At 55.8% G+C, this 19452-nt stretch overlaps 1 protein-coding gene across 3 annotated transcripts in view; it reads right to left on the bottom strand.

The window, feature by feature from the left end:
* Nucleotides 1-19452, bottom strand: part of ARRB1 (arrestin beta 1) — a 202473-nt gene that overhangs the window by 16895 nt on the left and 166126 nt on the right. For all 3 annotated transcript variants that reach the window (XM_084626225.1, XM_084626226.1, XM_084626227.1), the window contains 7 exons: nt 14196-14255; nt 12514-12581; nt 9792-9927; nt 9245-9329; nt 3737-3809; nt 2096-2233; nt 964-1047 (listed from right to left, as the gene is read on the bottom strand). In XM_084626225.1, coding sequence (XP_084482351.1) covers nt 964-1047; nt 2096-2233; nt 3737-3809; nt 9245-9329; nt 9792-9927; nt 12514-12581; nt 14196-14255 — 644 coding nt within the window. The remainder of the gene's footprint in view (nt 1-963; nt 1048-2095; nt 2234-3736; nt 3810-9244; nt 9330-9791; nt 9928-12513; nt 12582-14195; nt 14256-19452) is intronic.

The raw sequence follows: 19452 nt of genomic DNA, 5'->3' as shown, positions 1-19452 counted from the left end.
CTGGGGTGCCCTTATCCTAGAGGTTAGCATATTCATGCCTTGTAGCTCATCACCTATTGCTAACACAAGTTAGTGGTTAAACATCTGTCGCCGATTCTATCCAAAAATAGCGTTCAGTGCAGCTGCCTAGTAGCGTTATGCGCCAACTCCCTCTCTTGAGCAAGCTCTTCCCAGTTCCCGAAAATCTAGGGTGACTGCCAGGCCATTTGATCTGTGCTATGGGTCATAGGCCTTGTTGATGGGGAATCGGGACTCTTAGCTTCCATATCTGGTTCTGCCACTGATTCACTGCATGGCCCTGGGCAAGCTGCTCAGAGGAGTGTTGGGAGAATTAACCTGTGCTTGTGAAGTGCTTTGAGATCCGTAGAGGAAAGGCACTGAGGCTTTGAGCCAAAGCTCACCGAAGTCACTCAGAGGAAACACTGCCACCCATTCAGAATTCACTCGAGCTGCACTCGAGCCGGAGCAGGTCACAGCCAGGAGAGTGAGATTTGGAGCAACACAAGCATCACTGCAGGCTACAGTGTGTCCAAATGAAGTGGTCATGGGGACCACACCACTCAGAGCATGTATTGGGCGGCCATGCAAAGAGTTGACCAACACATGCTGTTGGGCCAAAGCAGGGAGCCCATAGCCCAGCCCTGTGAACGTTATCCCAATTCAGGGCCAGACAGGAGAAGATTCAACAAACCCTCAACGTAAAAAATACCACAAAGGTTTCTTCCTTTGTGTGTGTTTGAAAGCTCCGTGCCGCTTCTTTCTCAAATTTAGGGGCATGGCCATGTGCTGGAGGGTGCGGCCATGGGGTGTGGCCATGTGCTGAAGGGTGTGGCCTGTGAGGGTAGAGATTTAAGTGACTGGATAAATTTGCATCCAGTCGCCCTTGCCTTCGGTTGGGGCAGAGGAAAGGTTGGTTTGATTTTTCTTGACTGCGATTAGCCGCAGAAGGAAGAAGATACTCACCCTCCCCGAGACACCACCAGCTTCACTTTCACTTTATACGAGACAATAATTCCCAGGATCTCCTTATTGGCTCCATCTCTTAGCCTAGAAGCAAGGACAGATGAGGGATTTGTAAGGACACGACTGCCAGGAGTTTCTATTAGAACCGAGTGAAAATAGTAGCTCCCCTTCCCCGCAAAGTACCCCAAACACAGACTCACAGTACCGGGCCGTCTCCCAACTCCCCGAACCTCATCACACTTCTGCAAAATGGCAGTTTCCCCAGGGAATCAGGCGCCATTTTGAAATTTCACGTATTTAAAAGGGAAAAGTGACTAACGGGGAAGGGATGCCAAATTTGGGAAATGACACCCTTTTCACCCACAAATAATAGGGGAAGTGAAAACCAGCCAAACCGTTTTTGAAGTGAAAATGGGCTCATCGCTCTAAAAATCCCAGAGGCTCTCCCAGGCTCTCCTCTGATAACAGATGGAGAGAGAGATACACACAAACGAAAATCAACAGAAAGTAAAAGCCAGGGGTATTAGGCATCTAAATACCTTTGTGAATCCCACCCAAAGGGACTAGCTAAGGACTTTGGCTGAAGTTTTCAAACCTGGGTGCGCAGGCTCCTAAATCCATGGTGGGAACCTAGAGTGGCATTTTGGGGGGGTCTACCTTTAAGCAGCCAGGTGTGAAAGTTTTGGCCAGCATCTTTTTAGAATCCCAGAAGTTAGCAATAGAAAGAGCTACCATTAGGTCTCCCATGCCATCCCTTGAAAGGCAGGCAGTACAGTTCTGCCCCCTAGAGGGTATTCTACAGGCCCCTGGCCAGGGCCCTTTTAAATGTCTCACTTCTACGACATCTGATCCTGGTGCCAACACTGAGGTTCCAACCCCGATGCAGCAAAGCACTTGAGTACATGTTTAAGCCCACAGGCAGTGCCATGGAAGCCAACTGGTATTGCCATCAACAGGGCTACTCGTGTACTTAGAGTTAAGGCTATGCCAAGAGCTCTGCAGGACTGGGGACTTGGCTGGTGTTTAGTGGCACCGGGATTCTTCACGACAGTCATTCTTTAGGTGACCCATCCGCATTGCTGGGAGAAACAAACCACTCAGACATGCAGGGCAGGGAGGAAGGAGCTCTCACAATGTGCTGGAAGCCAGATTGGTGTCTTCATGTTTAAGCTTCCCGTCCAGGGCCAGGCCCCGCTTCTCCCGGTTGTTGGCGAGAAAAGGGGTCAGTGTGTAGACTTTGCAGAACGTCGAACTCGGAGCCACCACGTCACTGAGGACAACAACGTGGGTGAATGAAACTGATGTAATGTATGGGACCGAACCAACACCCGCACCTCCCCGTGGGGTCCCAGAGCTCCCATCTCTCTAGGAGAAAGGAAAATATCTGAAGCACAATGCAACGGCAAATACAAGCCTGATGAGTCAGCCCCACTGGGGATCATGTGAATGCCTGACACCGTCACGGTGATTCCCGGTGTGGAGCTGGGAAGTGGCCTCCTCTCTGTGACACAGCGAAATCCTTATGCAAGAACTACCCATGGGGCTCTGAACATGCTCACCTCACCCTTCGCAGGACAGTCGCAAGATACGGTGTTTGCTGCAGATTCCTGACAAAGCCCAAGTTCATCTACGACCCCAATCTCTCAGGGGAACTCGGAGCAAGTTGCCAGCTAACCGAGAGAGTTCAGGCAGGAGCCATGTAAAGCTCAGTAGTTTTGATTGCGTCTCACTCTGAGTTTTGAGATGTGATCAAAAGCCAGTCTGAACAAAGGCTGCCATGGCCCCAAGCAGAGCAGAATCACTTTGTTGTGAGCAGGGTGCCCAGGCAGCACTGAAGCTGTGTTACAACGTTAGCAGCTTTCCACGGCGACGAAGAGTCATCACATGCTGATGCCACATCCCCGGGGTGGTTCAATATCACAACTCTGAGCCATGTCACGACATGGCAATGCAACCACCCCGTATGCATCCAGCACGATTTAAAGGGACGCTGTAAAAATACCACCGTGGGGCCTCCGTTTGTTGTCTCAAGGACTCCAGATCACAAGTCAAGAGATATTTCTCCACCAAACTCAGCCTGGGCCCTACAACTCAAGCTGGGGTCTTTATACACCAGCAACGATAAAGATCCTGGGCTCAGAACATGGCCGACAGGAGCGAACAGCGGGAAAGCCATGGCAAATCAGCGGGACCAAGTTCAGAGGGGGTTAGCAGAAAAGAAACGGTACCAAAATTTCCTTTTAAACAAAACCCAAAATCAAAAGAACAACAGCAGATCCCTTTCCATCCTATCCCATCACTCCACTTACCCAGTCATAACAGGCCCACAGCTCTGACTCTCTAGCTGGGACAGAGCCAGAGGATTTATAGCGGGCTTCCTGACCCAGAATCCTTTACACTAAAGAGAAGTCCCGCCTGTCGCTCTGGTTGATTGGCAGTTTTTCTAGACAATGAGTTCTTTCCCTCCTGGTTCCAGAGGGGCTTTGCCCCATCACGTAAGCCTTATTTAAGTAAGTAAAGTCAGCTGCTCTGACTCTGACGCACACATGGGGGGCAGGGCTGTGGGGCAGAAGAGACCAGTTTTGCATAGTCCTGGAGATCGGTTCTTTAATGGTCCTCGAGCTTGTAGGAAGCAGAAGAGAGCCAGGAAAATCCGAGCTCCTCTGCTAACCTTGGGCTCAGTGGGGAGCCCCAGCACGGTGAGATGTGGCATGATCCCTGGAGACGAGCCATGGCCATGATACTACCAAAGGACGTGAGTGGGCATACTCACTCTGCCTCTTCCACAGCAACGGGGCATTTGTACTGAGCAGTGTTGAACAGGCAGATGTCCGCGTACTGGCGCACTGAGGATGAGAGACAGACAGAGAGGGAAGGCCAAGGTTAGGGTGTGCTTCAGTGCAGCAGGCGTGAGAGCACCGGCCAGCCTGTGCCGTGTTGTTGGGCCGCTAGGAACACCCCAGGCACCGGTGGCTGGGAAGCGATGGGGTCCCAGCACCACTTCTGGGGATAGTGAGACATAAGGGATCAACACCCCCTTCCCCTATTCCTGGTAACACAGCCCAGCAGTGATAAAGGAGAATGGGGACAGGAATAGACACCAGGCCCTTTAGTCCATAACATCTTATATAGCGTTTAGGGCCAGAAGGTATTTTTAGATCATCTCGTCTGCCCTCCTGTCTATCACACGCCATTACATTTTACCCAGTTACCTCCCTACTGAGCCCGTTAACTTGTGTTTGAGCAAAGTTAAACTTGTGTTTGGCAAAAGCACGTCTTCAAGAAAGGCAGCCAGTCTGGATCTGAAGACATCAAGAGACGGAGAAGCCCTTGGGAGTAAACATTTGAATCTTATTTCTAATTTGAATGCATCTGGATTCAGCCTCCAGCCATTGGTTCTTGGTCTGCCTTCATCAGCTAGATCAGTGGTTCTCAAACTCTTTGTATGGGTGACCTCTGTCAGACAGCAAGCCTCTTAGGGTGACCGCCCCCCTTATAAATTAAAAACAACAGTTTTTATATTTAACACTATTTTAAATGCTAAATTTATAATCCTATTGTTTAAAAAGAATTGACCTTTTCTCACTGCTTTGAAAGTATGACTAAAACACATTTTCATCTAATGATCGTTATAAGCAGAAAAGTTATTTTTTTAATAGTTACTGTTTAATACTGGGGGGGGGCGGGGAGACACGTGAAGAAACTGTGTCAAGATCACTTTTCACAGCAGACTTCGCGCCCGATTGCCCCCCTTTCTTCTGTGCTGCCTTCAGAGCTGGGCAGCAGCAGTGCAGGAGTAAGGGGGGCAACGGGGTGCGAAGTCATCTTTGTATGTTTGTTTATATCACTTTTCACAGCAGACTTACTAGCTAGCTGGGAGGCTGCAGAAAGTGATATTAACAAATATACAGAAATGACTTTTCACAGCAGACTAGCTAGCTAGCGGGTCTGCTGTGAAAAGTCATCTTTGTCTGTTTGTTAATATCGGCCCTCTCGTGTTGCCTCAGTTTCACCTTTTTAGTCTCAAGACCACAAACCTGCACAACACAATACTGCATTCCTCAGAGTCCAAGTTCCTTACCATGGTGATAATACACACTCACACACAAATATGTGTATATATATATATATATATATTGTTGAGGAACAATGATCACTGCATGAGACGTTTACAAGACTTTTGGCAGGAAATGCACTATGTTGCGAGGGAAAGATGTGTGTAATTTTCTAAAACGCTAGATTTAAATGATACGATTTATAGCAGTTGCTCTGTTTCGTGCATGTACTCGCGACCCCCACCTAATAAACTCAGGGGGTTGCGACCCACGGTTTGAGAGCCCCTGAGCTCGATCAAAGAGCCTATTAGCACCAATTATTTTCTCCCCATTGAAGTTCTTATACCCGGTCATGAAGTCATCTCACAACCTTCTTTTTGAGACACCCAACAAACGGAGCTCTCGGAGTCTCAGCTAAAGCATTTTGTCCAGCCCTCGGATCGCGTTGTGGCTCTGCACCCTCTCCAGTTTTTCACAATGTCCTGGTCTCACTAACGCTGTACACAGAGGTAAAATCGCCTCCCTACTCACGTGCAGGTTTACACATACAAGGATCGCATTAATTCTTGTTGCTCCAGCATTGCCCTCACTCTTCCTACCCCTGCCCTGCCCCGTTCTGCCCCCTCCCTCCCAGCACCTCCTGCACACCGCGGAACAGCTGATCCTCGTGGGCGGGAGGCGCTGGGAGGGAGCGGGAGGAGCTGATCCGGGGGGCTGCCGGTGGGCGGGAGGCGCTGGGAGGGAGCGGGAGGAGCTGATCCGTGGGGGCTGCCGGTGGGCGGGAGGCGCTGGGAGAGAGCGGGAGGAGCTGATCCGGGGGGCTGCCGGTGGGCGGGAGGCGCTGGGAGGGAGCGGGAGGAGCTGATCCGGGGGGCTGCTGGTGGGCGGGAGGCGCTGGGAGGGAGCAGGGGGAGCTGATCCGTGGGTCTGCCGATGAGCGGGAGGCGCTGGGAGGGAGCGGGAGGAGCTGATCCGGGGGGCTGCCGGTGGGCGGGAGGCGCTGGGAGGGAGCGGGAGGAGCTGATCCGGGGGGCTGCTGGTGGGCGGGAGGCGCTGGGAGGGAGCAGGGGGAGCTGATCCGTGGGGCTGCTGGTGGGCGGGAGGCGCTGGGAGGGAGCGGGAAGAGCTGATCCGGGGGGCTGCCGGTGGGCGGGAGGCGCTGGGAGGGAGCGGGAGGAGCTGATCCGGGGGGCTGCCGGTGGGCGGGAGGCGCTGGGAGGGAGCGGGAAGAGCTGATCCGCGGGGCTGCCGGTGGGCGGGAGGCGCTGGGAGGGAGCGGGAGGAGCTGATCCGGGGGGCTGCTGGTGGGCGGGAGGCGCTGGGAGGGAGCAGGGGGAGCTGATCCGTGGGGCTGCTGGTGGGCGGGAGGCGCTGGGAGGGAGCGGGAGGAGCTGATCCCTGGGGCTGCTGGTGGGCGGGAGGCGCTGGGAGGGAGCAGGGGGAGCTGATCCGGGGGGCTGCCGGTGGACGGGAGGCTCTGGGAGGGAGCGGGAGGAGCTGATCCCTGGGGCTGCCGGTGGGCGGGAGGCGCTGGGAGGGAGCGGGAGGAGCTGATCCGGGGGGCTGCCGGTGGGCGGGAGGCGCTGAGAGGGAGCGGGAGGAGCTGATCCCTGGGGCTGCCGGTGGGCGGGAGGCGCTGGGAGGGAGCTGGAGGAGCTGATCCGGGGGGCTGCTGGTGGGCGGAAGGCGCTGGGAGGGAGCAGGGGGAGCTGATCCGGGGGGCTGCTGGTGGGCGGGAGGTGCTGGGAGGGAGCAGGGGGAGCTGATCCGGGGGGCTGCTGGTGGGCGGGAGGTGCTGGGAGGGAGCGGGAGGAGCTGATCCGGGGGGCTGCCGGTGGGCGGGAGGCGCTGGGAGGGAGCGGGAGGAGCTGATCCCTGGGGCTGCCAGTGGGCGGGAGGCGCTGGGAGGGAGCGGGAGGAGCTGATCCGGGGGGCTGCTGGTGGGCGGGAGGCGCTGGGAGGGAGCAGGGGGAGCTGATCCGGGGGGCTGCTGGTGGGCGGGAGGTGCTGGGAGGGAGCAGGGGGAGCTGATCCGGGGGGCTGCCGGTGGGCGGGAGGCGCTGGGAGGGAGCGGGAGGAGCTGATCCCTGGGGCTGCTGGTGGGCGGGAGGCGCTGGGAGGGAGCGGGAAGAGCTGATCCGGGGGGCTGCCGGTGGGTGGGAGGCGCTGGGAGGGAGCGGGAGGAGCTGATCCATGGGGCTGCTGGTGGGCGGGAGGTGCTGGGAGGGAGCGGGAGGAGCTGATCCGGGGGGCTGCTGGTGGGCGGGAGGCGCTGGGAGGGAGCAGGGGGAGCTGATCCGGGGGGCTGCTGGTGGGCGGGAGGTGCTGGGAGGGAGCGGGAGGAGCTGGTCGGGGGGCTGCCGGTGGGCGGGAGGCGCTGGGAGGGAGCAGGAGGAGCTGATCCCTGGGGCTGCCAGTGGGCGGGAGGCGCTGGGAGGGAGCGGGAGGAGCTGATCCATGGGGCTGCCGGTGGGCGGGAGGTGCTGGGAGGGAGGGGGAGGAGCTGATCCATGGGGCTGCCGGTGGGCGGGAGGTGCTGGGAGGGAGGGGGAGGAGCTGATCCGTGGGGCTGCTGGTGGGCGGGAGGCGCTGGGAGGGAGCGGGAGGAGCTGATCCCTGGGGCTGCTGGTGGGCGGGAGGCGCTGGGAGGGAGCGGGAGGAGCTGATCCGGGGGGCTGCTGGTGGGCGGGAGGCGCTGGGAGGGAGCGGGAGGAGCTGATCCCTGGGGCTGCCGGTGGGTGCTGAGCACCCAGTATTGTTTTCTTTGGGTGCTTCAGCCCCGGAGCAGCCACCGGGCCGGTGCCTGTTCCTGTGGGTACGTCTGCACTGAAACCAAAGTCCCACGGCTGGCCCGGGTCACTTGACTCAGGCTCGTGGGGCTCGGGCTGCAAAACTGCAGTGGAGACATTCGGGCTCGGGCTGGCATCTGGGCTCTGAGACACCACGGGGGGGGGGGGGGGAGGGTCTCAGAGCCTGGGCTCCAGTCCAAGCATCTCCACTGCGATTTTACAGCCCCCCCCGACCCCCCAGCCCCAGCCCGAGCCAGCTGATCCGGGCGCTGAGACTCAGGGCCATGGGTGTTTTTATCGCAGTGTGTCCATGCCCTGGGTGTTACTCCTCAGTCCTTACTGGCGCTGGCCATTCCTCCCCATTTACCCTCACGTGGGAACAATGAGAGCCCCCGGACCTCGCTCATCAGCCACAGATCTCAGGTGTCCTTCCCCTACGCACCCCTCCTCCGTGGCTGAGCAGAGTGATGGGCTCATGTCCCGTTCGCCGATCTCACCTTTCCAGCCCCCTTTCCTCGTGAGCCTGCGGCTGCATCTTTCTGTAACCACCTGGCTCAAGGGCCCCCTGGGGAAACGCCTCGGTCAGCACCGTATGGCCCAGCTGGTCCCTGGAGTGGGAGGAACGTCCTTTCCCGTGCTCTGCGAATGCAGCGCTGGTGGAAGGGGCTGGGGCGGCAGCCTGGGGACTGAAGTGCTCCATGTATCGGGAGAGGTGGTCCCTTGGAGTCAAGGCTGAGGCCTGGGGCAGGTCAGGGGCATTGGTCCTGCCAGTGCCCCCACTGTGCCTGTTCTGGGGAGAACGCTATTTGGGGGCTGATCTGGCCCCCCTCAGCACGGTACCCAAGTCTCTCACAAGGGTCCAGTTTGCCCTGGCAGTTCTCCAGCGAGGTCGGGAAAGCACTGTGCTCCCTGCTTTGCGGATGGGGAGCTGGGCCTCCGAGGGGTGAAGTGACTCAGCCGGGGCCACCCGGGCAGTCTGTGGTACAGCTGGGAATAGAGGTGGTCTCGGCTCCCTGGCCCACCACTGCTCTCAGCCGTGTAAGGATCACCCAGCCAGACTCTGCCCTTAGGCAGATGGCTGGATGCTCCCAGAGCGTGCCAGGGGAGTCGAGTGGGAGCAGATCTCGGGGGGTGCGGGAAAAGAGCCAGCCAGGAGGCGAGGCAGGTTGGGAGAAGATGTCTTGGGATAGATAATGGAGGAAGGGCTCCAGCAGGGGCTGGATGGGGGAGGCGATGCTGGAAGTCAGGCAGTTGAGGGCGTGGGAAGGGGATTCAGCATGTGGGGGAGAGTCAGGGCAGCTGCTGGGGGTCAGGGAAGGCTGGGGAGAGGGTTTACAGGGACCCCAATGGAAGGGTTGGCCCAGCTGCGACAGCTTGTGACAGTCCCCTCCTGCCATTCTGCGTGATGGATCCAGGGAATGCGGGCACCCCCTTTACCTGAGATTTTAATCTTCTTCACCGTCTTGTTTGTGTTGTTTGTCACGTGGACGTTGACGTTGATTGGCTCACCATGATAGTAAATCTGCAGGAACAAGGGCCCCGGCCTCTGTCAGCAGCAGGCAGGTGGGAGGGGGCTTCCTGGCTGTGCAGGTCAGGGCACCCCCCCCAATCAGGGGGTGGCTTGGGGGGCTACCCTCATACCAAAGTTTATTAACAACAACCCACAGAAGGTCTCCCCCCAGCGAGAGCTGTGCGGGGATCAAACAGCCGGGGTCTCTGCCAACCCTTTGCAGTGTCGGTTCACCCGGCCCCCATCCCAGGGCTGCACTTGGTGCTGAGTTAAATGCGGGGGGCGTGAGGCCTTCCATGGCGTGGAACCCGTTTGCACCTGCTGTGAATTTGGGCACCAGGCTATTTCCCCGGTATTTCCCTTGGGACCTGCTCCTCGCTCTAAGGGCCCAGGGCAGCCGTTAGGCACCGGCATGAGGGCCCCACGCGGCCGAGCAACACAGCAGCCCCAGGGAGAAGCAGGGGGTTGTCATACCTCCTTGTCCAGGGATGCCTCCAGATGCAGCGGCTTGTCAGACATCAGGAACTGCCTGGTGGTCTCCGCCATGGGCTGCGGGCCCGGTCTCTCCGGCGCGTACTGCACTTTGCGGATCACCAGGCGCACGGAATTTCTGCCGGGACATATGGCGGCAGAGGCTGAGCCTGAGCCTGCGGGGATCTGCCCTGGGGTGCCAGCAGGCTTCCCTGGCACCCCAAACTCGGATAGACCAATTAACCCTGCCATCCACCCTCTGGGGAGGGGAGGGGGAAGCATTTTAACCACCTCTTCCTGACGGAGGGACTGAGACCCAGATCCAGGGGTGGGATTAGAATGACATGGGGCCTGATCCAGTCCTGCCATGGCACCAAGAAATCAAAGGGCCCCTCCATCTCCCTCTCCCACTCCCCTCTTTCCTGGCAGTGCCTCAGGGCTCCACGAGCCCCTTCCCAGCCCAGGCTGGCTCCATGGATCCCGCCTTTATCCAGTCACAGGGAGAGAGGTGAAGTGACTTTTTAGAGGCAGTGCTAAGGACAGAACCCAGGCATCCTGGCACCCACACTCCAGCTCTAACCACTAGGCAACTCAGTCTTTTGGCTTGTCTCAGGTCACAGCACATCAGGACCTTGCTCGGGGTGAATGAAATACGAGGTTCCCTGTCACGACACGCCCAGAAACACCAAGACGGTCCCATCGAAAAGGGCCAGTGGCATCTCCCCCAGTGTAGGAAACGGTGCCTCAGGAGAGCCTCCGAGGTCTATGTGCAAGTCGCTCCGCCTTTGGCCACCAGATGGTGCACCTGGCTTTCTCACCCAGGGCCAAGCCTGTGTGGAGTCAGAGAACGCCCCGTTTCCTTCCCGCTGTCAGGCACCTTGGAAAAGGGGGTGCTTCTCCGCTGTTCCCTGAGAGCAGCAGGCTGCTGGAAGCCCCTAGGAGCCATGAGCCACTGAGCTGGGTTCAGCGTTGGCTAGAGCGAGGATCAGTTCACCCAGACTACCCTGGGACCTGTCACAGCAGCTAACCTGGGCCCAACCTCACCGAGAGTGGGATGGGAGGGGAAGGGGCCTGTGTCTTTGCTTTTCACACATTAGCAGCTGGCTTGGAAGGATTCGATTTTTATCTGTCAATTTCACTGGACACACACAAACTAACACGAAAAGATTTCCAGTTGGCAACAATCAAAACTTACAGCTAGGCAAAGAAAGAGAAAGGCTGCTGGAGACCCTCGAGTTTTAGACACGATTTGGGTTTTAATATGCCTAACGCGTGATCTTTTTGGAATCGCGGCATCTGTTGGCATCACATAACTATTGTCTGAGCCCCCAGAATTTCCTGTAACTGTGAGAATTTAAATAGATCAAAATCGGGAAAAATGCTTGGAAAGAAACACCAGTAATATCCATCCAAATTGGAAAAAATTAAAAATCGAATTCTGCCAAGCCTAATTACGAGCACGAGGAAACCATAGGGACACAGCAGGCTTTCAGATCAGCCTGTTAATGAACGTACAAACACCCAAAGCTAGCTACATCCCCATTGGCTCTGGTGGCTTCTGCAATAGTGAGGCCCACTAGAGGGTGCTCAAAGTATTTAAATACTACCCAATTCCTATGCGCTACGGTGGGTTGGCACCCACTATTACTGACATGTGCCAACCCCCCCCCAGGTACCTCAGTTTCCCCATCTATATAACAAAGAGGATAAAACTGATCTGTCTGGCAGCCTAACAGACACACCATGCCACAAGTGGGGACCAGAGCCTAGAACCTCTGGAGACGGAGGCCTGGGCAGGTACTACCTGAGCTTAATGACTCTCTGACGCGGGGTGCGGGGGAGCCTGTGAAGCCAGCCATGTTTCCGAGGTGGGCACAGCTTCCGTGCCGCCCGGTGGGGTGCCAGTGCTGAAACTCACCGGCTGTTCTCCCTCAGTGCATCTGCTCCGTCCCCACCATACCCCTAACAGGAGCTCTCTGACTAGCACTTCTACGAGGGTCCACGAACCATCCCCACCTGGCCCCAAGTGCTGTGCTCCCTGATTGTCAGTGGGAGTAATCTCCGGGCTAGCGATCCACTGGGCAATCCAACAAGGGCCGCGAGGGGTTAGTGCAGGGCCCTGCCCCCACCTGCATGCAGCATGCCCCTCCAGGAGACCTCGGAGGGGCTAGATGCTACCCCAGAGCAGGGCACACCCAGAGACCCTCTGTGCCCCCTGCGGGCTGAGGAGCTCCTGCAGAAGCTACGGTTAAAGCACACTGCTGCTGCATGTTGCTGGGTGGGGGACAGGAGATGCTCGAGGGGATGACGGAGTTAGCCTCCCATGGCTGTTCAGCGGAGGGGGCAAACGTTCCCAGTCCCTGCCCATCCGCGAGCGTCGGGATGCCCTGCGGACGAATGGGAACCAGCCGCCCCAGCGTTACAGACCAGGGGCTGGCATGGCGAACGAACGCAGCTGGGGCCCATGCTGCCATGCGGGCGGTTGGGATCCAGACCCCAGCTCCGGGAGGAGCAGGCCAGACTTGGGTGGGAACTTCGCTCCTCGCCCCAGCTGGGGGACACTGCCGGCAACAGCTCTGCTGCTCCATCAGGGCCGCAGCACCGACTTCCCCAAGAGCTGATTTCTGAGGCCTGTTCTCAGCTGGCTGAACCGCTCCGTCCCCTGGCTCTGTGTCCTCTCCCCAGTGCCGCCGGGTGGCGTCAATACAAACATCGCTCTGTTTACCTCTTGTGGATTTTCTCCTCCAGGTTCTCCGCACAGAAAGCTTTCACCTCGTAGTCAACACCACAGGCCTACAGAGCAGAACAAAGTGGGGTAGGAAGCTGGGAAATCATGTCTCCTGGCCCTTCCTTATCTCCCCAGCGGGGTCTAACGGCTTTGACATGTCTGTACGCGGTAAGGTGCCAGCTGGAGCGTGTGTGTGTGCCACTCTGCGCTCCTGGACCGGTTGCATGCACCACTATCCTCTATTTGAAGGCCTCAGAAATAATCAACTGTATCATAGCCCCCATACTGCCAGTGGAGATTCTCCCTTAGCGCATGTGGCAGGGGTGTCTGGGCCTTTCAAACAAAAGGATCTGAGTTCTAGCCTGAGTATTATCACGAAGTTCCAAGCAGTTAGCCCACTTATGAATCCTAGGTATTATAACATCTCCATCTGAGCTGTGGTCTCATAGCGATCGCTAAGATCAAGTAACCAATTCCCATTTCCACATGCTCCTACCCTTCCACAAAGCTCATCCTCTGGGCTGACATGTTCAGGCTCTGGTCTCAGTGTAAAGGGTCATTTTTCGGGAGGGAGGAATGTGGGGGAATTGGAGCAGAATCCCCATAGCTGGTTTGCAATGGTGAGCGAGTGGAGAAAACTCGACTTTCCCCCAGGGTAGAAGAATTCCTGCCACTCTTTGCCACCTGCCATGGAGGGTGCCAGACAAGAAGCACCTGAAAATCAGGCTGGTGGAAGGTGAAAACTGGAGTACAGACAATGGGGCGAATGCTACCGTGCTAAGTGAAATGGAGTTTATTACTGTGGGCTCATTAATATGCATGCAGAGACCGGACAACCTCGGGTTGCCAGGGGCTGTTCTTGTCGAAATTGACCCTCCTTGCTCAGCAGATCCACCTGTTGTGCGTGTCAGAGCCAGAGCTGCTGGCTTTAGTGGCCACAATAAATCTGGGCCCCCTTTAGCTTTGCAGACCAAGCAGGACTCTGGGAGAGGAAGCTGGAGTCTGTTTCTTTTGGGGCATTAATGGAATTGTTCACAGTCCTCCATTTACAGGGCCATTCTGCAAGTCCAGGAAAGCAATGGGCTCATGTGGGGTAATTAAGGGTGTCTTTTGGCCTGTGGACCATTTATTTGGTTATGAAGCATAAGAAGGGAGGAACCCAGCTTGACTCTCAGATCCCGGGGGAGCTGGCAGGGATGGCAGCACTGGGGATCTCTGTACTATGTAGCGACTTCAACGTTGTTCCGCCAGCGGAGTTGGGCCAGGATGATACTCCCAGTACTGAGAGTCCCTTTGCAGAAATCTTTTTGTTTGAAGCTGGTCTGGAAAGGACTGAGACACAATAAATGAGGAGCCCTCCCCCCCCTTTGCCTTTGGCTTACAGCCCCTTTTCAGAAGAGAGCCACCTCTTTAAGGCCACCTCATTATCCCCTGGAAGCTAGATGGAATTCGCTCCATGCTCTTCAGACACCTGAAGAGCTCCGAGTGGCGCGAGACAGCGCCATCGCTCCGAGACGCTGCCGCCCATTACTGGGGCACTTAGAACATCTGAGCCAGCCCAGGCCTTCTGGAGAGACCCCTGGGATCGGAGGAGTCCGGCTTAGCTATCGCAATGTCTCTGCGGAGATGGGGAGAAGCTGGGAGCTACTGACCGACAGAGAGGACACAAACAAAGTTACCTTCCCCGTGTCCTCCGGTCCAGGCTGCAGCGTGACGGAACATGGCAGGTTGGGAGGGATCTGAAACAGAAATCAAGGGCAGGGTTGGATTGTAACCAGGGGTAGCCCACGGAAGAGACCAGGTACCTGCCTGCTCCACACACACTCACTATACCGCAGCCTGGGACTCTAGTGATCTACCTTGGAAGGATGAAGGGCTCAGCTGGCCTCCTGGGGTTACTTGAACCTGCACATCCAGGGTGTCTCAGTGTCCCAGGTTGGAGCAGGGTTGAATTTGGGGGCATGAAGGGTGAGTTACACCAGGAGGGAATTTGGCCCCCATTCTGAGTGGCCCAAACCTGGGAGGTGCTGAGGCCTCCTGCAGGATGTTGTGCGCTCCCGTCTCCAGCTGAGGGCAGGTGCTTGGCATCTCCCAGGAGATGCTCAGCCCCTTGGAGTACTGGAGTCGAAAGCAAGAGACAACCTGGCCTGCATCCATGTCCCGGCTACTGAGGGTTGCTGTAGCCGGCCCAGCAAGCTGGGGTCAGATGGCTCCTTAGAGAGCCCTGGCAACTCCCGAGTGTTTCCTTTCCCTGCCCTCTGCAGAGAAGCCCCACACACATACCAGTGGGCTGCTTTCTGCCCTGCTGCTATCCCCAGTGACCTGCACAGGTTCTCACTGCACCTCAGTGTGCAAACGGTTCTGTGGCTAAGCCAGGGGTGATAGGCGAGCCCACAGCTTGCAGGGACTGACCCAGAGACCTCTTGGTGCCAGCTAACAAAGTCTCAGAGGGTGCAAAGAGTTTGACAGGGTCCCCTGGGTCAGATAGATGCAGTGTAATTCACTAAAAGGTGGCTTGCGACATCTCCACGAGTCACGGTAATCACTGTGAAATGTGTGTATTTAGAAGTTGTGTGTCTCCAGTGAAAAGGAAGGCAGGAAACCAGGAAGTAACAGACGCTTCCCTCCCTGTGTGGTCACAAGTGTATTGGGCATTGCACGTCTCACAACGGACACCTGTTTGCATACTGCACCAAGCGCTCGTGAACAGACTGTGAAATCTTCAAGGGGGAGCATTTACATGGAGAACAACCAGCAGGAGGGGATCCTGCTCAGGAGTAAAGACATCAGATTGCTGGAGTATCTATGGGAATGCAGAGACATGCCCTGAATCTTTCATTGAGGAGGCTAGCGGGCAGCATGGACTTCTCTCATGAATGGGAGATGACAGCTGAAGAGCTCTGAAAGGCTGGAAGGACCTCCGGCGAGCAGTAGTTAAGTAAGACTAGGCTCTAGGAGGAGTGTTATGATTTGATTGTAGATATAAAGATGAGCTTCCAATACTCCTACTGGTGGTTACTTGGGTCTCTATACTGGTAAATAAGTGTTTCCTTGTTTTCACTGTAAACTTATCTAAGAGCTGGGTGTTAGCAGAGCAGGGACCTGAGGAGGAACTGGTAAGTGGGGGTGTCCTGCTCCTTTGGAATCAGCATACCAGGGGCTGGATGCTCCAGGGGGTGCTCGAAGGACTCGGGGATTGGGGTGCACCTGTCCCTGCGTAGGCCTAGAGGGGCGGGATTGAGTTGCCCATGGCCCGTGGGGCTAAGGAGCTGACCCCTGACAGGCACAGACAGGCTTCCTCATGCTAACGGCCTGTGGCAGTGACCCCGGGAAGCATCACAGGGAACATTCTGCATGAGCTGGAGACCTTGGGGCCACAGCCTCAAATCCCCCAAGCCCAGCTCTCCCTCACCCCTAGGGGCTGCTAATGAAACAGCATCACGGCAACAGCAGTTAAACTGCATGGCCCATGTGACGAGCGTGCTGGGCAACGCCAGCTGAAGGGCGACAGACGCCGCCGGCACGGCAGGCCCCTCTCCGTTTGCGACGGCTGACCCAGGGGAGGAGCGGATCCTTGCCCCAGCTGAGATGAGCGGACAAGGCACTGGGACCTACAGAAGCAGCTCCACGGCTCAGCCACTAGAGGGCACAATTATCCACAATTTAGCCACAACAGGCCAGATCCCACCGGCTCCTGTAAGTAGACCCACAACCTCTGGCTGAGTTACTGGCATCCTCAAATCATGGGCTGCAGCCTTCGCGCTCCAGAGACTCCACCATTTCCACTAGTTTAAACCTGCAAGTGACCCGTGCCCCAGCTGCCGAGGAAGGCGAAAACCCCTCAGCGTCTCTGCCCGTCTGACCTGGGGGGACATTCTTTTCCGACCCCAAAAATAGGGCTCAGTTAGACCTTGAGCATGTGAGCAAGTCCCACGAGCCAGACCCCTGGGACAGAACCTCGCCCACCGCCGAAATCCGGCCACCTCGGAGGGGGAACACAGCACACGCAGAACAGCTGCGTGAAGAATGCTGTAGCCAATGGAAAGCACAGATGGGAGAGGGGGAAATGTAGACAGGCAGAACAGAATTACCTGAGTAGACGTTATCCAGGGTGTTGGAGCTGAATCTCTTACCAAACATGCCATGTGGTATTTAATGATCAGGAATAGCAAGACCTCAGTGCCCGGGGCTCATCTGATAGGACTTCCGAAGCACAGCACCCCCTAGTGCCACGCTGGGGCACTGGTCCTGCCGTGACTCAGAGGGAAGAGCACCCCCTACTGACTCACCAGCACCACCCTGCATATTCCTCACAGGCCTGCCCTCCAAGTACTGACCTACCCCACGCCTGCTTAGGTGAGCGTAAATCAGGCCTGGGGCAACCAGAGACACCCCAACATAAAGGCCACTTTTGAAATTCTGTCTCTAAATGATCACGGTCACCCCGGATATCGGTGTGAGAGCCAGGAGCAGAACCCTGGAGTCCTGCCTGCCATGCCAGTCCAGCGCCCACAGGGCACAGAGCGAGCGGCTGCACCGACAGTCACAACAAGGGCCCTGCTGTCAGACCAGTGCACCGCGCTACAAACCATCCCTGCTCGAAGGTTTGCTGCTGAGAGGCAGCACAAGCTCCCTTCCCAAGAGCCTGCAGGTGCTAGTTGTCCCTTTCCACCTGATTTCAGTATCCAAGGGAAGTCACCACAACGTCCTCCTTCAAATCTCACCTCCGCCGCGATTCCTACAAAACTCTCAGCCAGCAGCCATTCAGCTGGCGTGCTGTGCCTGATTATGACACTGAGCATAACTGTCTCTGTTTCCCTGGCGCTCCCCCGTCTTTCTGTTGTCAGCTCTACTGTCTGGTCTTATTATTGTTTGTAGTCCGCATGCACCTAGGGGGCTAGTCAACGGGCCAGGACCCCATTGTGCCAGGCACTGCACAAACACAGAACGTCTCTGCCCCAAAGAGCTTCCAATCGGTCTCATAGACTCATAGACTTTAAGGTCAGAAGGGACCATTATGATCATCCAGTCTGACCTTCTGCACAATGCAGGCCACAGAATCTCATCCAACCACTCCTGCGATAAACCTCTCACTTATGTCTGAGCTACTGAAGTCCTCAAATCGTGGTTTAAAGACTTCAAGGTGCAGAGAATCCTCCCGCAAGTGACCCGTGCCCCACGCCGAAGAGGGAGGCAAAATCCCCCTAGGGCCTCTCCCAATCTGCCCTGGAGGAAAATTCCTTCCTAACCCCAAATATGGCGATCAGCTGACCCCTGAGCATGTGGGCAAGATTCACCAGCCAGACACCCAGGAAAGAATTCTCTGTAGTAATTCAGATCCCACCCCATCTAACATCCCATCACAGGCCATTGGGCCTATTTACCACTAATAGTCAAAGATCAATTAATTGCCAAAATCATGTTATCCCATCATATCATCTCCTCTATAAACTTATTGAGTTTAATCTTGAAGCCAGATAGGTCTTTTGCCCTTACTGCTCCCCTTGGAAGGCTGTTCCAGAACTTCACTCCTCTGATGGTTAGAAACCTTCATCTAATTTCAAGTCTAAACTTCCTGATGGCCAGTTTATATCCATTTGTTCTTGTGTCCACATTGATACTGAGCTTAAATAATTCCTCTCCCTCCCTGGTATTTATCCCTCTGATATATTTATAGAGAGCAATCATGTCTCCCCTCAGCCTTCTGTTGGTTAGGCTAAACAAGCCAAGCTCCTTGAGTCTCCTTTCATAAGACAGGTTTTCCATTCCTCGGATCATCCTAGTAGCCCTTCTTTGTACCTGTTCCAGTTTGAATTCATCCTTCTTAAACATGGAAGACCAGAGCTGCACACAGTATTCCAGATGAGGTCTCACCAGTGCCTTGTATAATGGTACTAACACCTCCTTAGCTCTACTGGAAATATCTCGCCTGATGCATCCCTGGACCGCATTAGCTTTTGTCACGGCCATATCACATTGGCGGCTCATAGTCATCCTGTGATCAACCAATACTCCAAGGTCCTTCTCCTCCTCTGTTACTTCCAACTGATGCGTCCCCAGCTTAGAACTAAAATTCTTGTTATTAATCCCTACATGCATGACCTTACACTTCTCACTATTAAATTTCATCCTATTGCTATTACTCCAGTTTACAAGATCATCCCGATCTTCCTGTCGGATATCCTGGTCCCCCTCTCTATTGGCAATACCTCCCAGCTTTGTATCATCCGCAGTCTTTGTGTTTGTGTGTGTGTGTACAGCACCCAGCACAGTGAGGGCTTGATTGGGTTATTATAGATTGATTAATATAAATAGTTATCTTGTGTCTCTCTTCACACGGACAGCCTTTAGTGGGTGCAGGGAACGGTCCTGAAGGGAGCTGCTGAGATGCCAGTAAGTGGGTGAGGGACAGAAAGGAGAAGGGTGGCTCCTGGTTGGTTGGAACTTATCCCCCTCTGCTCGGTTCCAGCTCATTTCTACCTCGTCGTTTTATGTCCCGTTGGCACGTCCTGTTGTGCCACATCATTCCCTGCCACAGCTCAGTCCACTCCCCGTGTCTTTTCATGTCATGGTCTGTGTCGCGTTCTGGGCCACCTCTCGGTCCCCAGCCTGTCGCCTGTCTACATTCCCGCATGCCACTCCCTTCCGCGATGCATCACTTCTCCCAGGTTTCTCAGGGACGCAGATGCGTCCGAGGAGTCTTCCTTTGGGGCTGCTGATTACAAGTCCCTCGGATAAGAATGAAGCTGAGCCATCCCTGATGAGATGCTGTGAAACATGCTTCCCGCAGCTTCTCCCACAAGTCCGACGACAAACCCACTTCTCTAGATACAACTTAATGGGACTAAAAAATTAGAGTGACTAAGGCTGAACTGAAACAAAATTACCAGTGGCAAAAGGTGAAAGAACTGACCTCCCCAACCAGGTCGAGGCAGC

This window comes from Lepidochelys olivacea (genome assembly GCF_965140295.1).
Source record: "Lepidochelys olivacea isolate rLepOli2 genome assembly, chromosome: 1".
Classification (NCBI taxonomy): Eukaryota; Metazoa; Chordata; order Testudines; family Cheloniidae; genus Lepidochelys; species Lepidochelys olivacea.
This window is presented reverse-complemented; position numbering and strand designations above follow the sequence as displayed.